General features: G+C 44.6%; 1 protein-coding gene across 1 annotated transcript in view; it reads left to right on the top strand.

The window, feature by feature from the left end:
* The window catches only part of tmem104 (transmembrane protein 104), a 72,728-nt gene that overhangs the window by 16,028 nt on the left and 44,051 nt on the right, over window positions 1-12,649 (top strand). The window contains exon 6 of the mRNA XM_028818912.2: window positions 1,922-2,002. Coding sequence (XP_028674745.1) covers window positions 1,922-2,002 — 81 coding nt within the window. The remainder of the gene's footprint in view (window positions 1-1,921; window positions 2,003-12,649) is intronic.

Below are 12,649 nucleotides of genomic sequence, written 5' to 3' on the forward strand. Positions count from 1 at the left end.
CAAAACATTCTTCCAATAGCCTTCTGCTTTGTCCACGTGATCTTTAGCAAACTGCAGACAAGCAGCAATGTTTTTTTTGGAGAGCAGTGACTTTCTCCTTGCAAACCTGCCATGCACACCATTGTTGTTCAGTGTTCTCCTGATGGTGGACTCTTGAACATGAACATTAGCCAATGTGAGAGAGGCCTTCAGTTGCTTAGAAGTTATACTGGGGTCCTTTGTGACCTCGCCGACTATTACACGCCTTGCTCTTGGAGTGATCCTTGTTGGTTGACCACTCCTGGGGAGGGTAACAATGGTCTTGAATTTCCTCCATTTGTACACAATCTGACTGGATTGGTGGAGTCCAAACTCTATTTAGAGATGGTTTTGTAACCTTTTCCAGCCTGATGAGCATCAACAACTCTTTTTGTGAGGTCCTCAGAAATCTCCTTTGTTCGTGCCATGATACACTTCCACAGACGTGTGTTGTGAAGAGCAGACTTTGATAGATCCCTGTTTTGTAAATAACACAGGGTGCCCACTCACACCTGATTGTCATCCCATTGATTGAAAACACCAGACTCGAATTTCACCTTCAAACTAACTGATAATCCTAGAGGTTCACATACTTTTGCCACTCACAAATATGTCATATTCAATCATTTTCCTTAATAAATAAATGACCAAGTATAATATTTTTGTCTCATTTGTTTAAATGATGTTTTAGGTCATATTTATGCAGAAATATAGAAAATTCTAAAGGGTTCACAAACTTTCAAGCACAACTGTATTTGGAGTTGCCTGTACTACGTAACCTGTTAGTGTTTCCCAGAAGTGGGCCACAGGATGCCAAGTCCTTTCCAGGCAGGTCCCCTCCTATACGTCACCATTTACGCCTCCTCCAATTCAGAGTCGCATGCAGCTGGAGCCTCTCTGAGCAGCGCGGCCCAAACTGTTGACTGCCACCAAGACCGAATGTGGCTCAACTGCTCCGTGGGTCTCTCTTTCTGCAGAATATCTGAATGACCACATGAATATTATCTTGTGCATGAATGCTCGTTTGTTTTTCTTTCTATTCACTAATCTCTTGTTCGTTCCTAGATTACAGTTTTAATGTGCCATCCTGGTCATTTGGCCCTTTTAAGTCAGTCCCATTATTTATGTTGACCTAATTTGGTTTGGGACAGAGCTTTTCCTACTAGTTTATATTATTTCAAAATATGGCTTTTCATGTGCAATAACTGTTTGGCTGTTCTCGCTGTGAGATTAATGTTTTGTCCCAGACAATCCAGGAAATGAAGAATAATTTAAAAAATGCAATGTACCCAAGACAAATTGTGGAGATGTTTGACATGAGAGGAATAGGAGATAAACAGGTTCGTTTTAAGTTGTTCAATAGCGGAGCTTACGGTTTCGGTATTCACAAAAGCTGGAGCTGGAGCTGGACGTGAGAAGAAGGCTGGAAACGTGGCAGACATGCGTCAGGAAAGAACTCTGTCTTGCCAGCTGGTGTTAGGTGGAGTGTCGTGTCGTGTCGAGCTTCTGTCCATGAGGGCACATTTTTCAATTCCTTTTTGTTCTCAAGGCTGTTCAGAGTGTCCTTAGCCATGTGCTTACAAACAAACACTTTAAACGTATTAATAATACGTTTAATAGATAACGTCTCTCACATCCACCACCTGCATTGTGCCAAAAGCAAATAGTACGAGTTCATGTTTCACATTTTATCAGCTACTCCGATAAAGACTTTATAGGACAACGTTAATTAAACTTGTGAGTAAGATTAGGCCACAAGGGTTACTTCTCTGATTCATTTAGAAATATTGTCAGATTTAAATGAGGGGTTGCTACTTCAAACCAGAGTCCCAGTGTTGCCCATCTAACATGACTGTGACCTTCTCTTCAGTTGGAATGTTTTTGTTTTTTCCCCCCCAACCAGAACGCGTCAGTAACATCGATCACTTTGATATCGTGGAACGAGTGGAAATGGGCCAGATGGCATCACTGTTCTTTAATAAAGGTAAGAATTATTGGAGCATTACCTCCCATCGTCTATATACTATACGCACCATGTCAGTCTTACACAGATGGCAGTGCTACTGCCCACCCTGCTAGCCTGAAGCCCCTCTGCTCTATATATGCTGAAGAGGCGTTGGGTAACAAGATGTTCTGGAACACACTGTTTCTTATTGACAAACTATGTAGATCATTTAAAGAAATGTTGATAAAAGCAGTGAGTCCAGGTTTGATATCCTCTTATTTGATGAAGTTTATTAAACATCCGCACACTGCAACTTCAGTCCCTACTTCTTTTAACTTTGAGTATTAACCTCTTACATGTTACATTGTCAAAAGCTTTTTGCAAATCAATATAAATAATATCCACTGCATCACTCTGATGACATCCTCGTATTCCTTCCTATTGAAATTTTAGCACATTAGAGAAGAATGATCTCCTACCCCTGATGTTACGTTGATGATTTATTTGCTTATGCACCCCTACTTGATATTCGGTTATTCAGTTTGTACTTTGGTCGTCTTTATCGTGGAGGGTGTGAGGTAGCCCTCTCCTTACTTTGCTATGTACACCCACAGATACTGTGTGTCATGTCCTCTTGTTCTCTTCTCCTTGCACTCGCCTGGCTTGGATGGAGACACAGCCTGGGACTAAGTGGATCCGTTCTGCACCCGGGCCGGACTGCTGCTGAGCTTCACCTCTTCTCTGAGCGGTGTGTCTCCGCCTCGGTGGATCGAATGCGATCATCTGGGCCTTTGGTTGCAATGCAGTGGTTGAGAAATGCTGCATTAGAAACCCTCTTTATTCATTTATATCCCAGGCAGCAGGTAGGAAACTTTTAATTGGTCATTAGTGTTTTACATTCTTAAATATTCTTAATGCACCAAAAGGCGAACACAGATAATAAATGGGTGTTACGAATCACCATAGAGCCTGGCTCTTCAGGACTTGCCGTAGAGGATGCTGGCTGACAACCCCAAATGTGTATGGCGTTGTCTCTTAAGGTTACATTGTATGGTGGTCAGTGAGAAGAATCGTCGGCCAGACTGATGTCTGTTTCCTTAGCACGCTCTTAAGGACGGGATGAATACGAGAAGATTGTAGTTTACAGTTTCTGTCATGTCTTCTTCTTATGTCCTATATGGAAGTGAGTACAGTAAATTTCTGGCTTCGGTAAATAAACATTGTACATCCCTAACATACAGATATGACATTTCAGATATTGTCATAGTTCAGTTATCATTTACCTCCTTCTTATTTTATGGAAACGCTGCAAATCGTAATGCAGATTGTTACAATACTGCGGTGGGCTGGCACCCTGCCCGGGGTTTGTCTCCTGCCCTGCACCCTGTGTTGGCTGGGATTGGCTCCAGCAGACCCCCGTGACCCTGTAGTTAGGATATAGTGGGTTGGTTGGATGATGGATGGATTGTTACAATATTAACGATATAGCAGCTGTTAACCAAATTGACTTGGACCTTTTCATTATGTGTTTTGTAAAAATTGAGCTGTCAGACTGGCTATCAAATGTGTAGCACAAAGTAAAAACTCCCAAGAAATGATCTATTTACCTTCATGGATGAAAGAGAACCAAAAGAGAAGTCTAGTCGCCCTCGGTCATTTGAGAGAGCTGAAGTTCACATCCTATATGTGTGGAATCCTTCACTTTTAGACTCAGCCGTGTCATTTAAAACGTGTTGATAATGTGTAACTCCCCGAGTCTTGGTAAACACGTTTATGTCTTTGTGCTGATTACTTCAGTTTAAGTTGTCGCAAAACTTGAGCGTGCCAAAAAGAGAGCAGCACCTCGGGCAAAACAATACGTGTTGTTAAAATGATCAATGGCTTGAAGCTTGTCAAGTTGAAACCGAAGTTATTTACCAACAGATGCGTAGTCAGGTGAGTCATGGCAGAAATCATGCAGCATCTTCACACCATACTCCTGGAATTGGCTGAACAGGATGAAAATGATTAATACGTGAAATTTAAAAAGTTACTACCAGCTAAGAGGCACCAGGAGTAAAGGAGAGCACAAGTAGCAGCTGCTGAGGAGCACGGGGCCAACGTGGCCGACTAAATCCTCTGTGCTGCCAAACGTGTATGAACTTGGCAAAGCGTTTCTAAACTTTTTCTTTTTAGCGTCCCTAGTTCTAATGCCATCCCTAGCTCTTGTATGTCTGGAGTAACTGGAGACCCAGGGGGTGCTCTGCAGTGGGCTGGCATGATGCCCTGAGCTGCTTTCAGACTGGATCTGTTTTCACTCTACTAATGTGATGGTCCTTGCGTCATATTCAACTTAAGTCATTTACTATGAACTCTTGTTTTTCAAACACTCCTTCTGTGGCAAATTGTCTCTTGGTGGTCATCATGGCAGCACACCAGAAAGACCGAATCGAGTGTCATATTGTATCGCAGCCCAATGTGCTACGGTGCACACACACAGGCGAGGAAGATGGAAGGCGCCATGTCCTCATGTGGAGTATGGCCTGGGCTCTATCTCAGGCTGCTGACATGACAGACCTATTCCTACTGGTGCCTGTAGATGGCAGCACTCGCTCATACATTGAGAGTTGGTTGCAAGAAATTCTGCTACCTCTCCTTCATTCAAGTGCTCATTTGGCTCTTTTCAATTTATTTTTTCGCGTCTTATTTAGCTTTTAGTTGCACATAATATAACTGTACAGATTATTTTCTTACTGTAGTCATTGATGAGGAGTCTATAAACTGAAAATTAAAAAAGAAAATCATTTTTACGTGATGCCTTTTTTCTATCAGAGGTGTTTTCACTGAATATTTTTTCCAATCCTGTCAATGTGACTTCACTTTTTAATCTTTTTTCTTTTCCTACTAGTTTAGATTGTTAAACAATAGATTAGTTTAGATTATTACCTCAATCTGTCAAAAAATAGAAAAGTTTAAAGAGACAGCATTTCATCAGTTCAGCCCACACGGTGACTTATGTGGCACCTTCTGGAGCCGATGCAGTAAGTCGTTGCTTTGACCTTCTTTTCTATTTTTTATTATTATGATGACGACAATAACCTTTACCTTATTTCCCTTTTTGCACATTCAGAGATGTAGCCTTCCACTAACGTCTTGTGAAGATGAGGTGTAGATACTAGTACTGTATGTTCAGTCCATGGGTGGTCCTGTCCTGTGATGGTGGGCTGGGCTCCGATAAAGGAATGAATTTTTGTGAAAGTGTCAAGTGTTTTGTCTTGTCTTTATAGCTCATTTGAGCTGAGAGTTGCAAATATTCAGCTTAGAAATATTTTTGCTGAATTGGTGAAGATAAAATTGTTTTGTTGTATGAAGTATTTGTTGCCAACAGTTGCTCGCCCATTTTTCACACTCAGCTGTGCTTACTGTTTGTCGTTACAGTGCGACGGTCCCTAAACGTCCCCGTGTTTTATTTCAGAGACATCGCTATTGTCAAGTTCAGTCCACTATGGCTGCAGATGTTGGGTGGACTCCCACCTTTTTCAGCAAACTGGTATTTCCCAGTTTTTAGGGTTTGATTTCACTCCTATGTTTTCCTGGAATGTGTGTTTGGTGTTAAAGACTTCATCAACAGTTTGCCTTCCAGCACTGAGTGCTGTCTGCCGTTGTGTCAAATCCACTCCTCATTTATTGGCATTATTAGGATGCAAAAGGGAAACGTGTGATGTATTAGGAAAGGGACAAAGAATAGGTAAGAAGTAAAGCTGTGGTCAAAAAACCTAAATATTCCCACATTTTCCTATCGATGAAAATCCCACACTGCAAGACGTTTCAGGCGGCAAAAAAAGAAAACAAAAAAGGCAGACCTTGAGCTCCTTTAGAGGTAAAATGAACTGCAGATTGTTGCAATGAGTGAAAGTAAACCTTTAGCCACAGGAGTACCGGTGGCCTGCCATTTGTACGAGAAACCGGAACATGAAATGCTTAGGCGAAGTTGAGCACGGCTTGTAAGGAGTGCAGTGGGGGTCCGCTCATTTGACGAATGGCGTGTGCTCAAACAGAGGGAGCATGTTACTCTGCTTATTAATTCAGCTCCTTACCTGTGCGATTCCGAGTCGGCCCCCTGCCGAGGGCACGAGTCACAGCGACTAGTACAGACCCTCGTAACGCTTGAAGGGGAGAGCAGTGTTTGTGTTTTTTGGCTGTTGTGCTTCTTTCATTGTATGTTATGTCTGAGTGCTGTCCTCACTTATGTCTAAGTCTTCCTCTTCTGGGTTATTGGAGTGGCGGTTGAAACTTTTAACACACCAGGGGTCTGTCAGTGTGACGCAGAAACACAGAATTGTGACATGCTAAATGTCTAAAGGACAAGGGTTGTCAAAAAAAGTAAAATATGCCCTTGCCAATTCTAAAAATTTGCATATTGTGTGCTGATGCATTTTTGCTGTGCTGTCTTTTGTTCATTTCAGCCTTTCCTTGTTTAAGTAAAGATGAATCAGACTAATAGATAGTCATTATTTTTTGACTACTATAGAAGTCATGAAAGAAAAATAATAAATAATTATACCTCAGTGAGAAAAGGGTGGGGGTAGGGAGTGTGGGTTTTTAATAAGGAGTTGGATTTTACCAAGAATAGTTTATACGGTGCTATTCACTGTAGGCGCTCTTTGTCTGCTCTTCGTGTAAATTGAGTTATTTTAAGTGTTAGAATAGTAAAGGATTGCAATTAAATAATTTGAAATGCCGCTTTGTTGCTTTGAAAGGCCACAAATGATCGCTAAGGCAGAATTCCTGGAAGTGGCCACTTGTTGGCGGGAGTGTGCTCGATATGCGTGAGATATTCATTGATGGAGACAATCGGCTCGAACTTCGACTAGGGGTGTCGTACCCAATTAAATCTCAGGGTTTACCTTTGGCGGTCTTGAATCCCCCCAAGCCAAGGATGGCCATTGGCTGCTCTCATCTGGCCTCGGACACTGAGTGAGTGAGTGGGTGGGCACTACGATGGCCTTGGCGGTCCTCTCTTGTGATTTCTGTGCCTCCCCTGACCCTAATTGTATTAAGCAGCCTTGACGATGTTAGGTTGTGATTGCAGCAGCAGAATGGTAATCCCTTGTCATTACATTTCCTTTCAGTAGAATTACGTTTTATAATTCTGTCGCAGACCCCCTCCAGTGACCTCAGCCCATTGGGATGGTTCTGCTCTTCACAACTGACAGTTCTGACTGGTCACACATGGAATAATCAATTCTTCACTGTGTCTTTGCATGTGGCCTCCTAATGCAGATGTCTACGCCTATCTGGTGGCTTTACTTTTCAGGTCTTACTGGAGATGATTCTCACTGCCCTGAACTTCATTTCGTCATTTGTTCCTTTTTACTGACAGATCAAAGTGATTTTTTTGAGCCATAGCTGCGTGACTTTGGAAGATGGTTCTGGGCCTTTTCTGAAATGTTGACCTGAAGCTGAAAACAAAAGCTGTAGATGATATTAAAAGTCTCTTTTCTAATAAATTCAAATAAGTAGGACTATTGCCAAGCCGTCCCCAGTGTTGCCCAGATGCCCCTCTTGTACTCTGCTGCTTCAGAGCTCCAGAATCCAGCGCTTGAACCCGAGCCCGGCCACAGCCCGTGTGTAGGCTGCCTTTTTTCCCTTTGTGTCCTTGTTGGTGTTCTTCATTGTGAAGACTCCCAAGTTTGGTTCGTGTTTGAGTGACCTCCTGTAGCAGCTCTTTATCATTCTACAAGCACTTGAGCCTGACGCACTTAGGATGGACTCAGGCTGCCCTTACCTATTACCGGAATAAGGTTCAGAGATTGAGTGAGCAAGTAAACGCTTGTTTTGGAGATGTGATAACGCAACTGGGCACTAGGGGTCCACTGCCCCCCCCCTTATGGCTTCTGGGTCGTCTTGTGTGTTTTTTTTCACAATCTTCTCCTTTCCAGCCGCCCTTCATTGCACATAATCTGTTTATTTCCATTACCAGTCTGACGGAGGCCAGCGGGGAGCATGTGCACATTTAAACTGATAAAAGATTAATCAGTGCCGCCTCTAAACAATAACCTTTTTCCCTTTAATGGACTCCTTGTTCTAATTTGGTTGACAATAATGAATTGACTGGCAGAGCTGAAAGTCTGCTACGCCTCCATCGAGATCATAGCCTGATGATGGATCTGCCAGGGTCCTTTTTGTTCGTTCTTGATTCCTGATTTGTCTGACACTTTTTTGGGACGCCGTTATCTGCTGCTACATTCTGCATCAGCTTTACAAAATACGAACATGCACTGCTGTTGCCGACCCTGTCAAAGACCTTGTAGCTTTTTAAGGAAAGTAAGATTAAAGACCCGAATCACAGGACTCTTCCAAATTTTCCACATACGTTTATGTATCAGAGGTGCACCAGTACAGTGCATGATGGGAGTGAGTCGACCCCAGAAGACTTGACAATTCCTTTGTGTTTGAATGTAACGGTAAAACTGGAGTTTTGACCCCGTGGTATTTGTATTGGTGTCCCTCACTATTTGGTGATCACATTCTTGTTCATCTTTGCCAGCTTTGTGATTGTTGTTCATTATTTTACGCAGGTTTAGTTTTTGACCAGATGGGCAGCCCATCATATAGCTAACTTCTTGGAGTACCTCCTTAGTTGTTCCTGTGACCATTTGTCAGTTCTCACCTACCGTTCCTGATGCTCCTCCCTTCCTTCTTGACCGTTCTTTCTCATTTCCTGCGTTATTTCTTTCTAAAATGCCAGATAGCTTCCCTAATATCAGGTTTACCTGTTGCCCTCACACACGCACTGAAACCATTTGTCTTGTCTGCACTGTTTGGTTTCCTTTTTAGCTCCTTATTTACTTTAATTCCTTCCACTTTCTAAGATGGACTTGTGCCACGTTGTATTTGCACTAAAACACTTTTGAACCCGCTTCATTGCTCCTGACTGCCTCCACAACCCAGTTCATCTTTTTTAGACTTGGCTGCATCTGCTCAACCGTCGGTCATTATCCGACCCGCTGTATCCTACGTTTCTCTACTAAACTCTGCATGTGTGCTGGGCCAGAACACCCTGAGATGTATCCTGCTACTGTCAACAGACTCTAGTGGCCCCACCCTGGACCATCGCCTTGCTTGTGCACCCTAAGGGTACTCGCTGCTGGCTCATCTGCAGCTTCCTGCTCCTGCTTTGGTCTCCCTTGGCAAGCAGGTTTGAGCTGAAAGGTCAGACAAAGAATAATTGGCACCATGAGAGTACAAATTACAAAATGTTAGGGTTACTAGGGTAGGGTAGGGTTACTAGGACCCACCCCAGGAGTCGGGCTTGGTTGGGGGGTGCATTGACGGTCAGGAACACCGCATAACGCAGCTGGGTGTGGAGCTGCCTACGGTCTCACCTCCTGCAAGTTGAAGGAGCAGGGTTGTGTGTGATGCTGGTTTAGTGGCAGGCCGAGGCCGAAGTTGACTGCTGTCTAGAAATGGAGCCTGGCTTTAAGAACACACTGGTGGCGAAAGAGCTTAAACTGGTTCAGGAAGTACAAAAGTAGCCGCTTGATACATCTGGTGTCATCTCCGTGCATAGCTTGAGTTCTAGAACAGACTTCTTGATCGGGGTGGTCTCTCTCCTAACTGACTTGGTAGTCTCACTGGGTGTCTTCTGTGCTCAAGTCAGGAATGATGGAGATTCCTGGAGGAGTGTGATTGGGATTAAGAGCCTGCTGGATCTGAACTGGAATGGTGAATTATTAGATTTCTGGGCCACACGTAGATTGTGCATAACAAACACAGCCAGGGGTCCCAAGAGTGTACCTCATACCATGGCACTTTGGGCGGAAGGTCGATGATGGACTTTGTTGTTGTGTCGTCTGAGCTGAGGCCATGTGTTTTGGACGCTCGGGCAAAGAGAGGAGCAGAGCTAGCAGCTGATAACCACTTGGCAGTGAGCTGAGCCGAGTTAGAAGTGAGAGCCGTAGGCTGGATAGACTGTGGAAGTCTAGGAGAGTAGTTAGAGTATCCTGGGAACATCTGGCTAAGGCTTCTCTTTGTGGTGATTTTGACTTCTACCTCGAGGAGAAGGTTGGGGGCATTGAGTCTGAATGGACTCTGTTCAAGGCCACAGATGTAGAAACGGCCACTTAAAGCTGCAGTCGGGGGATCTCATGATGGCAACCATAAGACCTGATGATGGATACCAGAGGTGGCTAAAGGGATTGCTGTCAAAGTCTTTACAAGAGCAAGCCCTCCAACATGGAAGGAGTTCGATGAGGCTGTGGAGAAAGACGATCAGATGGCCTTGAAGCTACACTGTCAAACTGGTCAACGTCTCAGAAGGGACAGGCCCGACCCTGCCCAGACTATATCAAGTAAGGGTTAAAAGCTACTGCTGAGGAAAGTGCAAAGTGGTGGAAAGAACACTTTGAACTGCTCAGCCTGCTGGACATGGAGTTCAGGAGGCGATGTTGGACACGTCCAGTAGGCTGAAATTGCTGTGGTGCTCATGGTGATAAGTAAGGCTGGTGGCATGGATGACCTCTGAGCTGAGGTGTTGAAAGTACTGGATATTGTAGGGGTGTCATGGAAGGCGGGTAAAGTACCTTTGAATTGGCTGACTGGTGTGGTGCTAAGATCCAGCTACTGAGGGATCACGCTTCTCAGAGCGTCCAGCTAAGGTCTGTGAGGACGGACTCTGTCCGATGTGTTTTCAGTCCTGGCTCTGGGACAGTAGAGCAGCAGTTGTTCCTTGTGTGAAAGTACATGTGTTTTGGAGATTTGACCTGTGAGAGGCGCTGTAGGATTAGGGCTAACGGGCCCACTCATGCGTGCCGTTTGTTCCCTATAGTAAAGCAGTAAGCGTTGTGTCTGAATACTTGGTGTTGCTGTTCACTGTGGGTGTTGGACGCCGCCAAGGCTGTATCTTGTCATTTCATGGATGGAATATCAAGGAGCAGCCAAGAGTGTGAGAGTGTCCCGCTGGAGAGCCTAAAGGTAGCATTGCAGCTTTATGCAGATGCTGCTGTTCATCTGACTGTGACCTTCAGCGCACTGCTGGCCGAGTCGGAGTCGAGTGCTGCTGGTGCGCACCTCCACGTCTGAGCTTATGGTTGTCTTTTGTAAAAGATTGGGGTGACCTACTCCGCGAGTGGAGGAGTTAAGGGGTCTTGTTCACGTGTGAATGAAGTAGAGAATATGATAGCAACAAGAGTCCTGGACTGGGGACTTGAAAGGTGGGAGCTCTCTGCCTTTTTACTTGCTCAATAGATTATCATCCTTATGACACATTTATATCCTGTGGTATGTTCTCTTTTGGAGGAGTCTCTCGTGGCCTGCGCTCATCTGAGTGAGTCCAATGCACGTTTCTCACAGCTCCACTAGCAAGTCACAAGTTTTATTTCAGAGTTAAGACACACGCAGTCTGTGAAAGACGTGGCAGTGCGAAGGATGATATTTGACGTGTTGTTACTGTTGGGCAGCCATGTCCTCATCGTCTGAGGTGTCACAAGCCAGGACAGGTCCCAGACTGAGACTTGTGTGCGTGTTGTGCACACTTGAACTGCAAGGATTGTGGTCTGAAAAAGGCCTGCATGTGGAGAGTCGTTGTGTGAAGTCCGTTGATTTTCTTTGTCCTTTTCTCCCTCCTGCTAACAATTGTGGAGTCGGGTGCCAGGCTCTCTCACCTATCGCAGGTCTGCTTATTGCCATAATCGCTCAGCCTTTTGACTTGACTGCACTTGTTTGGCAGGTGGCACACTGCCGCAGTCACAGGTTCGCTGTCCTGGATTCAAATCCCAGGCCTCTGCACACTCCTTCCATATCTGCCCTGTTACAGGTGCTCTGAATTGTCCCCATTTGAATGTGTGCCCTGGACGCCAGCCTCGTGTTTAATGTTTTCAAGATAGAAACTGGTGCCTTCTGCCTCACATTGGATTAATTAATTTGGAAGAACATCTGAAACATTTGAATAAAGAGAGAAAGTAAAAGATGTTTGTTTGGGTGTATGTATTTCTGGCTGTGCCGACGCTCGGTGGGTGTGATCTTCATATATTCATGCGATCAGCTGCTTGGGAGTCCCGAATAGACGAATGTGTTTTACTAGTAAGTTTAGTGCGTAACCCACTCACACACATGGAGCGGCGTCCAGTGCTGTCAGGCAGACTGAGGGGCTGATCACATCTGGAGTCCTGCCGGCAGGCACGTAGGTCAACACTTGGGATCTGAATCTGGTGAGAAAGACAGACAGGCGAGGAGACGCCATGTGGACAAAGCGAGTTGTCAGCGTGAGGCTTGGAGGCGCCGCTGCCCGTGGACCCCCTCATGGCCCGCGCTCAAAGTTCAGTAGGATTTGGGCTCACAGCATCCGCGTCCAGGGGAATTCAGCTGTGATCAACGTTTTAATTTTTTTGAAGCATCAAAAATATTTTAAAATGAGGTCAAAGTTCCGTTAAATACCAAAGATGCAGGATCTGACCTGCAAGTGACCTTAGAAGAACGATGTGATAAACTAAAAGCCCACCCAGCCGTCCTGTCCTGCTCTTCCAGAGCAGACAATGCCATCCTCTACAGAAAGTGAGTTTGCGGCCCACTCGTTCTGTGAAAGTGTACCGTGGACAGGGCTGGAGGTGAGGCTTCATCACCCGTAAGGTTCGTTTTACCTTCTGATTTCTGTTGTTCTTTTCTTTTTTTTCTTTTCTTTTTTTTTTTTTAAACACAACATGCTTT

Source organism: Erpetoichthys calabaricus, chromosome 14 (genome assembly GCF_900747795.2).
Source record: "Erpetoichthys calabaricus chromosome 14, fErpCal1.3, whole genome shotgun sequence".
NCBI classification, from domain to species: domain Eukaryota; kingdom Metazoa; phylum Chordata; class Cladistia; order Polypteriformes; family Polypteridae; genus Erpetoichthys; species Erpetoichthys calabaricus.